Source organism: Triturus cristatus, chromosome 7, assembly GCF_964204655.1.
Source record: "Triturus cristatus chromosome 7, aTriCri1.1, whole genome shotgun sequence".
NCBI classification, from domain to species: Eukaryota; Metazoa; Chordata; class Amphibia; order Caudata; family Salamandridae; genus Triturus; species Triturus cristatus.
The window spans coordinates 1,762,589,535-1,762,607,401 of NC_140590.1; the positions used below are offsets into that span (position 1 = coordinate 1,762,589,535).

At 46.3% G+C, this 17,867-nt stretch overlaps 1 protein-coding gene across 1 annotated transcript in view; it reads left to right on the forward strand.

Moving 5' to 3' along the window:
• Positions 1–17,867, forward strand: part of LOC146813017 (C-type lectin domain family 2 member D-related protein-like) — a 92,622-nt gene that overhangs the window by 20,263 nt on the left and 54,492 nt on the right. The window contains exons 2-3 of the mRNA XM_085620043.1: positions 3,151–3,258; positions 9,621–9,850. Of these exons, the coding sequence (XP_085476169.1) occupies positions 3,151–3,258; positions 9,621–9,850 (338 nt within the window). The remainder of the gene's footprint in view (positions 1–3,150; positions 3,259–9,620; positions 9,851–17,867) is intronic.

Here is a 17,867-nt window from a genome sequence, read left to right on the forward strand (position 1 = left end):
GCGGTGTGCGACCCACCTCGCATTTTGTATTTAAAGCTCCCTGAGCCATGGGTTGACGAGCCCGGATCCCGCACCCGCGCGCCGTGAGAGGTACTATACCTGATAATTTTTTGGCAGTCTACTTGGCACCCCGCATACTTACCTGCTCCCTGCTGACGAGAGGCAATTACCTCGAAATACGTATCCAGGGATGGCATTTTAACTATATACTCGTGGCATAGGTGTACCCGCCGCTGTCACTACATCCTCCAGAATCCTATGGGGCTATTTGCTAGTATGACGAGCGGTGTGCGACCCACCTCGCATTTTGTATTTAAAGCTCCCTGAGCCATGGGTTGACGAGCCCGGATCCCGCACCCGCGCGCCGTGAGAGGTACTATACCTGATAATTTTTTGGCAGTCTACTTGGCACCCCGCATACTTACCTGCTACCTGCTGACGAGAGGCAATTACCTCGAAACACGTGTCCAGGGATGGCATTTTAACTATATACTCGTGGCATAGGTGTACCCGCCGCTGTCACTACATCCTCCAGAATCCTATGGGGCTATTTGCTAGTATGACGAGCGGTGTGCGACCCACCTCGCATTTTGTATTTAAAGCTCCCTGAGCCATGGGTTGACGAGCCCGGATCCCGCACCCGCGCGCCGTGAGAGGTACTATACCTGATAATTTTTTGGCAGTCTACTTGGCACCCCGCATACTTACCTGCTCCCTGCTGACGAGAGGCAATTACCTCGAAACACGTGTCCACGGATGGCATTTTAACTATATACTCATGGCATAGGTGTACCCGCCGCTGTCACTACATCCTCCAGAATCCTATGGGGCTATTTGCTAGTATGACGAGCGGTGTGCGACCCACCTCGCATTTTGTATCCAAAACCGAGACCTATTGGCTATGCCAATGCTTGTTATATAACTTTTTTGCAGTTTTCTATAGCGTGTACTCGCTTAAAGGTATTGGAACACTTTACATGAGCAAGTTATAATACACAAGGACACATTAATACATATTTAAATTTTTTTTTTAGGCACCATGAGATTAAGTGATTTTCCCACTATCTCAGAATGTAAAGGCAACGCAGAGAATCAAACCTGGTTTTCCAGTTCTAAAGTCGACAGCTGTGGCCGTATTAAGGATAAAAAGAAATTATGTCCATTTCATTTACGCTAAACAACGCTAACAAAGACAATGTGTGTGTGTATATATATAATATAAAAATATATATAATGTTTAAATATAAAATATGTGCACTACTGTGTATGATCATTTGTAAATGTCCGACTCGTCACGTGTTCTACTTGCATATTATTAATTAGTGTTGAGGATTCACTGGCGCCAAATGTGCCCATTTAAAGGGCACCACAGAGTGTAGCCCGAAGACCTCAATATTGCTGAATTTAGGAGTAGAAAGGGGTGAGGTGCGTGGGGGGGCACAAAATGTCGGTCCCGTTGGGTACAACAGTAAGTCCTCTCCTATGGTCCAGCAACATTGTGAAAGTGTCCGAAATAATGTCCTACCTGTCTGCGTGCTTCAGGTCACGTCCAGATAATCTAATCTTGTCTGTGTGCGTGAAGGTGTCTACGGGCGAAGACCTATTGCAGACCATAGAGCATAGCTCTTAAACAACAGACCAGGGGATCACAAGGATTTGGGGGCCCGGGCCAAACATTTTTTGGGGCCCCTTGTTCAGAACAGCTTTGAATTTATGATCCAATTTCAGCTCTTTCATGCCCTCTTTGACCAGGTGACAGTGCAGTGGCACACTCATCCACATTTTAAATGTGTTTACAGCTAATATTCAGGGATAGTGCTGTGTGTTTTCACTATCATAACACAGCAGCAGTTCACTAATATTACTGCAAACAATTTCTGAGACTCCCTCCCATTTCTCATATGTGAAGCACTGTTTTGATGATGTAAAATATTTTTTTTATGGATGTTGCATGACACCTAAACAACATTTCTCTGCAAAATGTCAGTAATAGACCCACACACAGGGTGACCAACCGTCTGTAATTTTCATGGACTGCCCGTAAATTAGCCATAATATCCGTTTTCCGTGATAGGTGTGTTAATGGACGGCATTTGTCCATAATTTTATCCTCTCCACTAAAAAAGAAAAGTTAATTCCCCCAATTGTGATTCCCCAGCTGAAAAGAGGTAGTGTTCTGTGCTGCATTCCAGAGAGAGGGGCAGAGGGCTAAAAAGAAAGGAGCCTTTTAGACAGAGTGTCTCCTTCCCCAAAGAAATGCAAATGTTTGCAATCAGCAAATGTTAAAGCTGTTTTGGAGCCGGTATTACCTTGAATTGATGGTGTTACTTGAAAGTTCCTGATAACAGGCATTGTCTGCTATGCGCGAGCCTATGGCTATGAATTGCAGTGGGCCCGGTATCCTGTGTCTGATATTGGTGAAATATTCACAGGTAAAACAGGTTTTCAACAAGACCGCGCTGCTTGTCTTCTCCCTATCCTCAGAAGTGCCAGCCCATTCACTCCCTGATAGAGAATAAGAGAGGGCGTTTTGAAAAGTTGTGTATTAATCGTCACCTTTGCTTGACCTCCTCTCATGCTGTTTTTGCTTAACCGACCACTTCTGTATTAGCTTCCTATGGCGAGGTTTGTGGGGTTACAACACCTGAGAGGGAGCCTGTAGGCAGCCCTTCTATTTCATCACTGAGACGGCCCGAATGACCGGCTATTTGAGTGCACTGAGGAACAAATGGAGTCGATTACACCACAGTGAATGTATATGTATATAACACATTGATAGAATAGTCTGGTATGGACTCTCCTTCAATGTGTCTGTAAAACTGACCTTTTGTCATAAGTGTTTGTCCTGAATGTTGACTCTTTGTCCTACATGTTTTACAGTCCTGTCCAGAATTTGCCTCCATGTCATTTGGTCGCCCTACTCACACACCACCCACATTAAAAATAAATTAAAGGAAAACGGCATTTAAAATAATCCGTTGAAGAATTATTCAAGGTCATCAGGGGGGGGCCTGGGTCAGAATCCTCTTCGTCAATCCTTAAAACGTCTCTGCAGCAGACATCGTGAAGTTCTCTTCAGGCGTCAATTAAAAATGACTTAAAAAACTGATTTTTTCGTAGGGTTAACTAGGACATCTGTTTCTGTTGTAGCTCATCAGAGTACTGGCGGTGTGAGGAAACCGCTGAAAGAAGTGACCCACGTGGCGCTGGCAGCTGCTCTGGTCGTCGTTACCTGGGGTCTCCTGGTGTACATTGGAGGTGAGTATCGATCACTTCAGTTCAGGGTTCGCCCTTGTTAGGTGGACCTCGTTGATGGAGGACGTGCGACACCTAGTGGCCGTTGCTGTCTCTGCTTTCAATTTATGGAATATAAGTGTTTAATAAACATTGTGCTGGACAATAATTGCAAATATTTGAAGGAAGCTTACGTATCTATGTTTTTTTTTTGTTAACATGGTGTGTAAATCATTTTTACGAAGCACCTTATCTGCGTCGTCCCCGAAGAAGAAAGCTTAATAGAATACTGTTCCACCAGCCCACAGAAATTCTAGCTTGAAAATGAACGAATAGAAAAACACCCAAAAATACCTGTGCACTGTGATCGGGGTGCCAATCCATTCGCACGACGTTTGTTACTGTTCGATGCGATTAGTAACAATATTTGCACCACGGCAAAACATTATTTCACATCATTTTGTAGTATTTGTATAACAGAATCCAATACATCTATTCCAGTTTTTGAATTTGAAAGATGTGTCTGTGTGTTAGAGACAAAATCATTTTGGTTTAATTTTTCGTATTACAGGAGTGACAACATAGTACAAAATCACTATTCTCTAGTCTTTTAAAGACAATTTATGGCTTTTCCCCCTTTTTTAGTTGGGTATTACTAATTGTAAACAATCTATATATAACCAATACACGTTACATTTGATTTCACAAACCCCTTTCTCCATTCGTGACCTGGTGCAGAAATCTCTCTGTGATATCGACAGGGGGATGCCGACCCCCTCCCCCCACTTTAGTTTTACAGCGACAGGATGGCGATGATTGTGCAGTTGTATTCCGCCCCAGTGTGGAGAGTTCGCGGTACCTTGTGTGCCCCTTACCCGCCTCCTTGTTTTCATTTCATCACCTTATGTCCGGTCATTCAATTCACATGAGACCTGGAATACAGCTCCCGACAATTCATAAAATACCCACAGCCGTAACCGCGCATCAGTTTCGTGACGAAAAACTTCCATGCATTTTTGGATTAGGAGCAAAACCCGGTCAAGTATCCCGTCTGCTACATTTTTATGAGTGTGTTCACCCTGGGTCCTTGATGTTTCATTCCCATTGCCCGTGCTCTTGTGTCCAGATTTCACCCCAGAAACAGCCTCCCTTGGTGACCTAAGAGAGCGTGTCACCCAAGAAGTAGCCAACCCATGTGCATGAGAGTTACGCAGTAACCGGCCCTTATGTCTTTAATGTACCACCCAGTAGCAACCTGCCATGAGAGATAACCTTGTACAGCCTGCCCTTCTCTCATGAGAGAATACCTCCCAGAGCGTGCCATTGTGTCGTGAGAGATTACCCCGCAGAGCCTGCCCATGTGTCATGAGAGATTAACCCCCGCTGAGCCTGCCCTTGTCATGAGAGATTTTCCACGCAGCGCCTGCCCTTGTGTCATGAGATATTACCCCCATAGAGCCTTCCCTTGTCATGAGAGATTACCCCCGCAGTACCTGCCCTTGGGTCATGAGAGATTACCCCCGCAGAGCCTGCCCTTGGGTCATGAGAGATTACCCCTGCTGAGACTGCCCTTGTGTCATGAGAGATTACCCCCGCAGCGCCTGCCCTTGTGTCCTGAGAGATTACCCTGTACAGCCTGCCCTTGTATCATGAGAGATTTCCCCTGAGCCTGCTCTTGTATCATGAGAGATTACCCCTGAGCCTGCTATTGTATCATGACAGATTACCCCTGAGCCTGCTCTTGTATCATGACAGATTACCCCTGAGCCTGCTCTTGTTTCTTGACAGATTACCCTTCTTGTGTCTGCTCTTTTGTTCTCGGTGTCTCTTAACTGTCTTTATGTCCTGAGAGTGGATTGCCCCAGTGGTACCCTGCTCAGCTATCACCCTACGCTTCTGTCCTGAGAGTACCACCCTAGAGGTAACCATTATTGGCCCCGAGTGACACCCAGTCCGTTCTGTTTTAACCATCACAGCTACCTGAGGTGGAAGTTGCCCAGAAAACAGGCCCAGTGATCAAAATAAATGGCCCTTTTAGCCAATCGCAAAGTCTTTAAAAACGGTCCACTTTTGCAAATTGGATCATTTTTGACCTCGGAAAGATGTGTTGAATAAGTGTTTTGCAGGTTCTGGAAGACTGCATGGTTCTAAACTTGCTGCAGGTAATATTCATTTTAATATCCTGGAAATTAACAGTAAGAACCGGCCCAACAAACCATAAAACAGGCCCACAAACTGGCAAAAAAACAGAGCCCGCACAATGACCTGTGACACAAGTCCTTCTGCTCTGCCAGATTGTCCTAGAGGCCAGATAGGTCCTGCCCACGCCAGACAATTTGAGTACCGCATCCTTGGCCATGGTTTGTAGCAGTGCTCACTATATCTTATCACAAATAGTTTTTGGTACATTTTTATGTCGAGCCTAGACAGCGCTTGCGCTGTCTGGAAGATCGGTTTTATGTACTTTGCGGGATTTGGAGATCATCTCTAGGACTTGTCTGCTTCCACCTTTTGCTTAGGGACTGTTTTTTCCGTTCAACTGTCTCTATTTAACTGTCTTTAAAAAAAATAAATATTTATTGACATTTTCGATACAACATCAAACCAGTTTCATATTGAATAGTCAGAAAGCAGTAACAGATGGATCTACTTCGTCCATAATAGTAATGACAGAATGCGTCCTACCCGCCTTCCCAAAATCACATATGTAATATATATAACTCAAATGACCGAGCATGTCCACATTATATCAGATGTCATATAAATATAAGATTGCCTGACACGTCATCACCTGAGAGGGTCATTTACAAGTTCACACGCCTATTTATTCTCCCAGACTGGCGTCTCCTGCACTGTATAATAGGAAATAAAGATAAGTCATAGATATAACACAAATACAATAGGGACTACAATGCCACCGTATCCGAGGATTCAGCCTCCCTTTGCAAGTTAGTGTTCCAAGTCAAGAACGGGTCCCAAATGTTTCGGGGTCTGGAAGTGAGTGGCATCAACTCCCAGAATGTACTCAGTTGGGTGTGTCGGTATGTGATGTCTCTAACCCACTCCTTGACAGAGGGCACCCTCCGCCTACCCCAGTGCACAACGATCTGACGTTTTGCAAATAGAAGGAGGAGGGCATGCAATTTACGCAGCTTAGGTGGCGTGTCCTTCACATATCCCAGTAGGCCTATCACAGGAGATGGAGTCAACTCTACCCCTAGTATGTCATTCACCGAATCAAAGATTTCCACCCAAAAATCATCTATCCTGGGGCAATGCCATGCCACATGAAGAAATGTAGCCGGAGCGAGGTCACATCTCCTGCAATCACTCTCTGCGCGAAGGCCCATACGATGGAGACCCACCAGAGTCCTATAATATCTATGCAAATATTTGAAATGGATCAATCGCAACTTATAATTCGGGGAAAGTTCCAATAGCTGCCCACAACAATATTCCCATTGTTCTTCAGTTAATTCCTCATTCCAATGTTTAAGAGAGTTAGGTTTCACAATAGGGGCGGTGTCTTGCATGTGGGTATATAGACGAGTGACCAGTTTTTGCGAGGAGGGGCATTTCAGCAAATTTTCCAGTGCAGACAAAGTCGGCGGTGCCTTCGGGAAGTCCTCCCACAAGGAACGACACGCCATGCGAATTCTATGATATAGGAAGTTTTCGGTAAATGGCACCACCTGTCCCTCGAGCGTGACAGGCGGGGATCGAAATGTGTCCCCGGGGTACAGGTCCTCAAACGTCTGGAGTTTCATTGTCTTACCTAGTGTCTTGCTCATGCTGTCCCGTATACAGGGCATCATTGGGTTCTGTGGTAGAGAAACAGAAGGGGCATAAAGCAGCGGATGCCCCGCTCTCTTGCGCAGTTCGTCCCACGCCCAACACAGGGTAACAGCCGAATCTATGTCGCCGCAAGGGCGTCGTGGCTTTTGATACAACACCACCTTAAGCAGGATTGGGGCCATTACGTCTGCTTCAACCGCTACATGCGGCTGAAATGGGGTCGGGTGTACCCAATAATGCAAAATCTGTGCTTGCGCACACAATGTGTATAGGTGCATATCAGGGGTTCCCAGACCACCCTGCTGCAGTAGGAGGGTTAGAAGGTCCCAAGACGCTCTAACTTGATTACCCGCACACGCCAGCGTGAGGAGGTGGGATTTAAGTGTGTTCAAAAAATGCTTGGTAAGCGGGATCGGTATGTTAACAAACAAATATAAGAATTTTGGCAGAATGACAATTTTGGCTAGTGCTATCCTGCCAGCCAAGGACAGCGGCACTCGCAACATCATCGTTCCGCCGTAGTTAAGGCGCCACAACTCCTGCGTATCGTGACTGACCCAGACTCCTAAGTACTTCACCTCTCCCGCCTCCCAGCGTAAGGGGAATTCTGATGTTACCCAGGGAGTCCCATCTGTCAACGGGAAAATCACAGATTTGGCCCAGTTAATCCAAACACCCGAAAGCCCACCAAATCGGATAAATTCCCTCAACAACGGGTCTAGATTGTCCTCGGGGTTTATAATATATAATGTGACATCGTCCGCATATAGGGATATGAGCAGGTTATGGGAACTGAAACCAATACCTCTCACGGTGTGGTGTTGCCTGACTCGAGCCGCTAGTGGCTCCACTGCAATAGCGAACAGTAAAGGGGATAGTGGACACCCCTGTCTGGTCCCGCGTGAGATCGAAAAGGGGTCGGATAGCAAACCATTCACCTGTACCCGCACAGTGGGAGAGTTGTATAGCAGCTGGATGCAGTTTATAAAAAGCGGACTGAATCCCATGCGCTTATGATGGAGAATAGGTAAGACCATTCAAGTGTATCGAACGCTTTGGTGGCGTCCAAAAACACCATTGCAGCCTTTTCGTCTGGGTGGAAGTACTTTAGCACCAAAAATATCATTCGCAAATTGTGAGATGTGGATCTCCCCGGGATGAATCCCGACAGATCTGGAAGTGCAATCATTGGCAACAGTGGATGCAACCTGTTAGCCAGCATTTTCGTGAAGATTTTTACATCTACATTTATCATGGAAAGTGGACGGTAAGAGTCCAGCTCCTCCTCCGATTTCCCAGGTTTTAAGAGCGCAATGATCGTCGCCTCTCTCATGGACAGAGGCAGGATCCCCACCTCCAATGCCTCTCCATATACCTCCAGTAAGCGAGGCGCCAATTCCTCAACTTAAGTCTTGTAGAAGGATGTTGTTAGACCGTCAGGGCCTGGAGCCTTACCCATGGGTAGGCTTTTAATGACCTGTGCCACATCTTCTACTGTAAAGGGGAGGTCCATATATTTCCTATGGGAATCATTAAACCAGCCCAATGCCAATGTGTCAAGGAATGCATTCAGGTCTTACGTGCACGTCCCCTGAGTAGTCGTGTATAGCCGATTGTAAAATGCGGCAAATTTGTCAGACACCCCCATGTGACCCCTAACCATGTCTCCTTGCGGGTTTCGGATCTCATGAACAAACGTCACTGATTGAGATGGTTGAATCAAGCCAGTGAGTGTGCGACCCGGCCTGTCCCCTTCGCCGTATCTGCACGCTGCATCATATTTGCCCAAGAATTTCTTTTCACACTGTGCCTCCTCCGCATAGTCCAATAGGAGGGTTTTTATTTTCAGCGCTATTTGAGGGTCACTTGTGGAGTAAAAACCCCCCTCTAGTGCCTTAATCTGGGCCTCCAGGGAGGCCAGCGTGCCACGAATCGCCTTTAACACCACCCCCGCCTGCCTCACAATGCATTGGCCTCTGAGCACCACCTTAAAAGCCTCCCAGAGCAAAGCTTCCTATTTAACTGTCTTGATAGAAAACGACCAGTAGAGGTCAGTAAAATACCAGAATTGCTTTCTGCATGTTCAGCTGCCTCTAATTAACTGTCTTGATAGAAAACGACCAGTAGAGGTCAGTAAAATGCCAGAATTGCTTTCTACTTAGGGAATTTTTTTTCATTTTATCTGGCAATTGCCTCTATTTAACTTTCTTTGATAGAAAACGACCAGCAGAGGTCAATAAAATACCCAGAATCACTTTAGCATTACCAGGCCACAGAAACTTTTATTTCATGCACACCCGTAGTCAATAATATTTTTTTAAAATATTGTATTTTCAGTAATATGACCACCGAAGGGGCTGATTTTATATTAAAAACAGAGCAATTTCCCACTGATAGGCAGTATTTATCTCCATTTGTTCCCATACCTGGTGTGTTCAGCAGTTTGGTGCTTACTTTCCCTCCATGGTAAAGAACAGTAGATGTTTCAGCACCCAGGCTAATGTGCTGCATAGCTCAATACATATATGGTCCCAAAGGTGAGACTGATACCATTGCAAATGCTTGTTTATTTCAATTTCTTCTTTTGTCAGTTCTAAAGGGAAGCCAGTACTCCGAACAGCCCCAGACCAGAGATCCACAAAGCAGTGCCTCAGCGGATGGAAAGGACCGTGCAGTGCTGCCCCCTTGTGGCCATGGCTGGATCTGGTACCAGAACAAGTGTTACTATTTCTCTGAAGGTGAAGGAACCTGGATGGAGGCCAAAGACTGGTGCGTTGCACTCAACTCTTCCCTGGCTGTGTTTGACACCCGGCAGGAACTGGTAATAAGTTTATTTATTTATTTATGCGTTTTTATGTTGTGCAAACTTTACCTGAAGGTGTCAGAGCGCTTTACAATAGAACCAGTTACAATATATAAGCACTTCAGAGTACGTGAATTACATAAAAGATACGAACAGATAAACTCTAAATTCACTTAAGAATGGTAGTAAGTTCATAAGTCTACTACAGATACCAGTGGTTAGAGTTACATATATACAAGTTGTAAATTCACTCAAGGTTACATTGTAAGAAAAGTTGAAGCAGTTAGGGTTGGACAAATATATATTACATATTTACACAACATGATCTTCTCTCCATTGCTGGGGTCCTTGCTTTCAGCCCGGCCTTCAGGGTGTTGTTGCACTCACGGGCGGTGATCTTGTGCCTGGAGGGATCCCCGAGCTGGTGATGTCCAGATGTCCTTCATGCTTGTTGGGATGGTGGCTTACCTAGCACAATGAAGTGGCCGTCAGTCCTCCTCAAAGCAGCTGCATCATTTCAGCAGGTCGACCCTGCCCCTTCGTTTCACTCTGTCCTTGGCCCTCGTTTGTGTGCCACAACGTCTGTGGCCACACCCAAGGCTGCATCACAGGATCTGCGGTGCTGCCCCATTCTCGGCAGTCGTGGACTCCACAGCTGCTGCGGTGGCAAAGGATGCTTCGCCAAGGCTGGCCCAAGTCCACAAGAGCCTGTATCAGGAGAGCACTGGGAAGCCGGTTCGGCAGAAGTTCTGGGAGCCCATCCACTGGGTCCGAGCAGCAAAGACGGCTGTCGGCCCTTCTCAATGCAGACACGCCCGGGCAGCAGACGACCCAGTCTTCTTTCCCTCCACCGGCCTAGGCCTACTGCAGGCAGGCTGCATTGTCCACGTCCGCACCCGAGGCTGCCAAATGGGACCTGCAGCTCTGCCCCGGCTGCTGCGGCCCACACAACAAGAAGTGAAACTCAGTTACTGTCTCACCTACTTTGTTTTAACCAGGAAACCATAATTAACGTGGTGGAAGCCGTTTTTTGGAGGCGTCGGTTAGAAGTGGGAAGAGCAGGTACTGTATGACCCCTGAGAGTGTCCCCGGGGGTGTTACTAACGTTTGTGGTAGTGAATGGGAAGAGGCACAGAAGAGGAGCAGAGACAGGATAGTGAAGAGAAATGGGAGGGCATCCATCCACTGCCAGTGAATGAAATGTATGTGTTTATTATTAAAGAGAAACCTAGCAGAGACATGCAAGAAGGTGAAGAGGAAGGATTGGAGGAGAGAAGCTGTCTCTGGGTAGCACCAAGTGAAATTTACAAACAAAAAGTAAAATGCAGAAAACCCCAAATAATGGGAGGAGGGAATTAAAATGGCACCCTATATTTATGTCAGTTTCCCACACTTATGCCAAAGGAACCTACTCAAATTGTGCACATCACTATCTTGTACCAATTTAATCTATTTCTATCTCCCTCTGTTCCTAGAACAGTGTTATTGCAGCCTATTAGCGGTGGATATATATATCTGCCCTCTCAGAATCAGAGATATACACAGGGCAGTTTAACACTTGATTGTCTACTAGAAATATATGCTGCAATTCACAAATACATTTCATTTCACTTTTCACACGGGTGCCAAGTTGCTCCATGACCTGAGGCCATCAGCCATTCCTGGCATTTTAGCAAATGAAAGTTGCATCTTGGGCTTGTAGGATTTCCTAGAATTGACCGAAGGTGTCACTCATTGCTCTCGGTAGCTGTTAGACTTGGCTTTTACAGCAGGTTTATCCCCAGACTTTTTGCTTTATGGCTCCAGTTTATGACCCTGTTTTCATTGGTTTTACAATTCTGGGCTCTTTACTACCGCTATTTAGTGCTAACGTGCACATGCTCTCCGGGTAAATTGTGTTATGGATTGGTGTTTCTATGTCTGGCTTTGGAGTGACAGGGGCTGGGGATTTGCATTCACTGTAGACACCCACTGGGGGGTTGGGGGTCGAGGTGTGTTTTGCCCTACCCGGATGAGTCAGAGCTGAGCTGAATAGACCTGGGCTGTATTCAGAGTAGTGGGAGGAGTTTCACTAGCACCTGAATAAACCTGGCCTGCATTTAGAGTGGTGTGAGGGGATCTCCCTGCATTTGAATGGGCCCGGTCTCCCTTGCACAATGCTCTCTCCACCTCCTGCTGGGAAGCTGGACCAGAGCGGGCCCGAACTGGTTTGGGCTCAGCACAGACCCTCTCTGCCCAAAAGAACAAAGAGAAAGTGAGTATAAATATTGGGGCCCAGACCCCAGAACTTCAGATTACTGCTGAACTAAGGAACCTGCCAGGAAGAATTGCTGGAAAAGCTGTCAGGAGGAACTGCCATTTTGCTACGTGCTCTGCTGTGTTGGACTGCTGCTTGCTGCTTCTGTCTTGGGTAGGGAAAGGACTGGATTGTGCTTTCATCATCCTGCTGTTAGAGTTTTCTCCAAGGGCTTGCAGTAGAGCTTGCCTCCTGTTCACGAAGTCTTCGGGACAGCAAAGACTTCACTTAACTCTGGGTATCGCCTCGTGGGTTTTAGTTGCCAAAGGGGGAAAAGCAGCCGACATCGCTCCTGGCTCTGGGTTCTGAAGGCACCAGAGAAGGCACCGCCGCACTTCGCACTGCAACCCTGGTCTCACCGACAACGACCGCCATTGCCACCAAGCCACTGCTTGCACTGCGACCTTTGGATACCGCACTCTGCACCGCCTCGCTTCGCTCCGTCGCCCTGGTCCCACCGACGACGTCCCTGCACACTTCCGTCAATACCCGTGACTGCCCCGTTGGTTTGGGGGCAACACTCTTACATGATGCACTGCTCCATCCCATACCGCCGTCTGGGCCAACTGACACCAGCTTACATCAACCAGCACTGTCTCTTGCACTGTAACCTGTCAGCACTGCCATGAGCACCGCCTCATCCCACACCGCTGCCCTAGTCTTACCGAAGCCGCTGGACGACCATCACCGAGCCACTGCCTGCACCATGACTTGAGGGCACCAAACGCTGCACTGCTATGCTTCACATCACAACCATGCCGGTTGCCACGATCAGCCTTCGCTGACATGGTTGACTGGAACCAAAGGTACTGTTTACATGTCTGCTGACACTAACGCTAGTCTGCACCCACGCTGTCAGTCGGAACTGTTGTATTCTGTTGTTTTCAGCTACGCGGTAGCCCCGGACGGACCTACCAGCTTCAAGGAACTGCATTTTAAAGTTATTCTTTCAAAGTGCCTACTTTTGATTACTGGAGGTTAGTCTTTTATCGTTTTGGTCTTGCTTGCACAGATAAATATTGGTTATTTTTCTGAAACTGGTGTGGTGTCCTTTTGTAGTGCTTTCACTGTATTACTGTTGGTTATGTGCAAATGCTTTACGCGCTGACTCTGAGATGAGCCTTACTGCTTGTGCCAAACTACCAAGGGGGTGAGCAGGCTTTATTTCAGTAGTGTATCCACCTTCTCCTAACTAGAAGGAAGGGGATCCCTACTTGGACAAAGGTGCAAACCATTGCCAACTAGAGACCCCCATTTCTAACAGTAGCTATGCTTTAAAATTTTACAGGTGCTCTGGCCCGTTGCAAAATTTTGCTGGTTTCACACGCAAAACCAGAAGTAAGTTTCCCTACATATTATGTCATGCATTAATACAAGTACTGGCAATGCCAATCATTTTGGCTTTTTTGTTGCGAAACATCTTACCACAATCTTCAGTAGTTTACCGGACACTAGGATTAAATGAAGAAGTAAGTGTGAGCAGCAAGAGGAGCAGCACAAGGTTTTTACACTCAGAACAGGTAGCTACAGTGCAAGTTTCCTCTTCACAGAATATGCACTCCTAGGACATATACAGTGTACACAACTGTCCCTCATACCCAGCACCGAAGGCGATGGTGGGAAAAAGGTTACTTCTTTATATAACAGCTGGAGCAGTGTAAGACCCGTCTCTGACGGAACTGGCACAGCGCGGGGAGCAATAGTGCAAGCTTCCTCTTTACAGAGTATGCAAAACTGGAACATATATAGTGCACACATCTCTCCCTCATAACCAGCACCGAAAGTGATGTCAGGGAAAAGGTTACTTCTTTATATAACAGGTGCAGCAGTGTAAGCACCCCTCTCCCTCTCTGTACTGGTATAGCATGAGGGGCAACAGTGCAAGCTTCCTCCTAATAGAATATGTACAACTGGAGCATACACAGTGCACACAGCTCTCCCTCATAACTGGCACTGACGGCAATAGCAGGGAAAAGGTTACTTCATTATATAACAGTGCAGCAGTGTAAGCAACCCTCTCTCTCAGCACTGGTAGAGCGTGGGGGGCAATAGTGCAAGCTTCCTCCTTAGAGACTATGCACAACTGGAGCATACACAGTGCACACAGCTGTCCCTCATAACCGTCACAATAGTCTTGAGCAGGGAAAAGGTTACTTCATTATTTAACAGCTGGAGCAGTGTGAGCATTGTTCTCTTTCTGGTACTGCGTGGGGAGCAACAGTGCAAGCTTCCTCTTCACAGAATATGCAAAACTGGAACATATACCGTATACACATCTCTCCCTTATAACTGGCACCAAAGGTGCTGGCAGGGAAAAGGTTAATTCCTAATATAACAGCTGCAGCAGTGTACGCACCCCTCTCCCTCTCTGCACTGGTGCAGCATGAGGAACAACAGTGCAAGCTTCCTCCTCATCAGTGGAAGGGCCCATCCTTCATAGAACAGCAACAGTATGGCAGCAGCAAAACAAGCTTTCCTCTCCCACCGAAAGGTGACTGCAGTGCAAGCTTCTCTTCTCTGCAGAACAAATCTAACACTGCAGCAGTGGAAGTGCAATCTTCAGTCGCTCACAGAACATGTACAGTCAAGGTGTGAGTGGCTTGTAAGTTACACATCACTCACTGGAGCAGGTGCTTAATCCTCAGAAGTGTGTGTAAAGAGGTGTTTAGTGAGTGATACGCGAGCCCTGGCATCACTTTAGCTTCAGTCCTATGTCGGCGCACTTTCTGTTGCTTCTGCTTTCGGTGCGATGTTTCTGTCACATACTGAAAGTGCTGCTGTGGCTCATGATGTCACATCCTGTAGTTCCTTCTACTGCCATTCACTTGGTCTTCTGTCAATGAACGTTTAACTATGATGCTCATTACAGGCCTGCTGTGCTTGATAAGATATACCAGGTATTGATGCTTCACGTTTCTGTCTATACTCGAGCCTAATGTAGACAATAAACCCCCCCCCCAATGTTGTGAATATGGGGAGCGGGGACACATAGCAAGATTCTGCCTTTAGAAAAGAGGAGGAACCTATGGAGGTGATATATTTTCAAAGACCAACGCGTTATACTACAGATCCAGAGACACCCTTTCCTTGACCAGTACAGGTGGACGGGAAAGTAATAGATGCCCAGTTAGATTTTGGGTTTAAGCACTCTATTGTCCATCAAAATCTTGTACAGCCCCACAAATACTTCCAGAGATGGTTGTTATTCAGTTTTTCCATGAATGTCGGAAAGAGGATCCTTTGGCTTACGTACCGTTAGATAAAGATCCCTTAAGAAGGGTAAAGGACGGTTACCTGTAGCCCCTTTTTCTACTGGAAAGGCTCCTGATTTAAGAAGGGAGTGTAGACAGGAGAACAAACAAGGGTTATCCCTGAAACCTGCTTTACTACCACATGAATGAGGACAAACCTCAGAGCTTTTCAGTCAAAAGGCCCAACCCAAATAAATTAAATGCATGAAAACAAGTTTGAAAGAGAAACTGGCAAACCCGGGTGAGTCCTCACTTCTTTATCAGAACAGGTTATTGTATAGTGGGAGGGATTGAGAAGACAACAACTTCAGCTATTGGTTCCAGAACCCTTTAGAAAGCAAGTTCTGTTTTAAGCTCAGTCGTCTTCTAGGGGACACTTTGGAGCTGAAAAAAATTAGGCAGAGGATTTTTTAGCACTTTTTTTTTGTCCTGGAATTTATGCCCAGATAAAGGGAAACTGTTGTAAATGTCCAGTATGCCAGACTAAAAACCCCTACAACCTCCCCAATTCCTACTTCAGCGAATTCCCTTAATCGGGGTCCCAGTACAAATGGATATAGTTGGAACTTTTTCAGTAGGCGGTATAAATACCTGCTGGTCAAAGTAGACAATGCTACTCGCCACCCGATGAATCGGTATCAAGATGAATCAAATAGCCCCTGCCATTTTGGAGATATTTTCACAGGTAAGATTCCCAAAACAAATCTTAACCGATCAAGGAACACTTCTTCTTATTAATTTAATGGTTGACATTTGTAATCAATTAAGAATCCAACAATTGAGAACTTTATCCTATCCTCCCTAGACAGACTGCCTCTGAGAACACTATAATGCCATGTTGAAGATCCTCTTACTGAAAATGCTAGGCTGCGAAGGGCGACATTTGGTTGAGCTGTTACTTTTAGCCCTTTTTACGTTTCGCCTGCACAGCGCTTGCAAAATCTATTCTTTTTAATATAAACTTAAAAGGGGCTTACATCCCACCCCCTCTTTTTCCTGTTTTTTTATTGGTTCCTGTGCTTGCCACTTACGTTTCCTCCATTTCTATTGGCTGAAGCATATTCTGCTGCATTTACCAATGTTTGTTCCTTGTCTGCTTCTCTTATCAATTTCCCGTAGCCGAAATACTATTAACATCTGATTTGGTGAACAATTTTTTTATAAAGTTTTGGTTCTTTCTGCTTTTTCCTCTTGCAGCAGATTTCTATAGCCTAACTGAAGGGATTAAGTGATTTATCCAGAATCACAGGATGTTGCGCCGCCGAGACTTGAACCGGGTTTCCCTGCTCTGGAGTCATCAACTCTGGCCACTGCACCATATCCTCTCCACTCTTGTGATACTGGTTGAATTTTGAAGATACTTCTTGATTTACAGGACAGCTTTTACCAGTGCTCGGCTTGTAACAGGCTCTTAATACCCGAGCTGGCCACTGAGTCTGCTCTCTCTTGTTAATTTGTTGGCTCGCCCACCTCGGGGCGTGATTCTCACTGTTGTGCACCTGTGACGGTGCCACCCTCTCAAAACTTTTCGAGTTTGAGAGAAAGCAGGAGTCACAGCACTGCCCACGTCTCCGTCTTAAGAATAGTTTATGTTGTTGAAAATAAACCGCAGGCTCTCCCTGCACTGCCTCACACACAGCGCCTCACGCTTCCCACACCCTACCCCTTACTGAGGGAGGCGAGCACTGCTAGAGGGGTGGGAGATAAGAGGGGCCCCCTCAGAGGAGGCAGTGTATCATTGCAAAACAACGCAAGTATTTTATAGGCTTGAGCAGGCGATCAAGCATTGCCGAAGCAAACACATCGAGTCTGAAGTGGTCCCGAGATTACAATGGTGGCCGTTGCTGCTTGCTTTATGGGTGGTTTTAGATCACATGTATGTGCTCTCTCTCTCTTTGGTGGCACGCGCAGATAGCCTGTTCTTGTGCTGTATACACCAGTGAAATACACAGCACTTGTCTCATCACAACACCGAAGGGTATAAAATAATATAGAATTGTATCCAATATTGTTGGGCAGTATTTGACTGTCTGATGCAGTTAGTGGAATGGGCGCTGCTAATTTAACTTAAAAAAAAAACCTGTCTACTAATGCACTGCTCTGCACTTACATCCTGGGTGATGATGATGGCGACGTTCAGTAACTTTCATCTACGGTGCGTAACCCACAAAGCAGTAATAGTAGGAAACAAGTGTAAGCGTGTAGTTGGGGTGTGCACAGGTGTTTTTTTAACACTGCTGTAGTATCGCCAGTGGGAGTCAGCGATACCAAGTAAGGCTGCATCACGGGGATTGCAGCGATCACTGGGATGATCACACTGGGCCTAGGCCGTGAATAATGGGGACACAGCCTCAGTTGAATAACTTTCCCATTGCTGCACGGGGTCCCTCTCTGAGGCCACGCCTGGTAGCAGCGGTGTTTATTCTCTCGGTCCCACGTGGTGTGCGACAAACCATGGGGCAGATTTATGAGCCCCTTGCGCCACTTT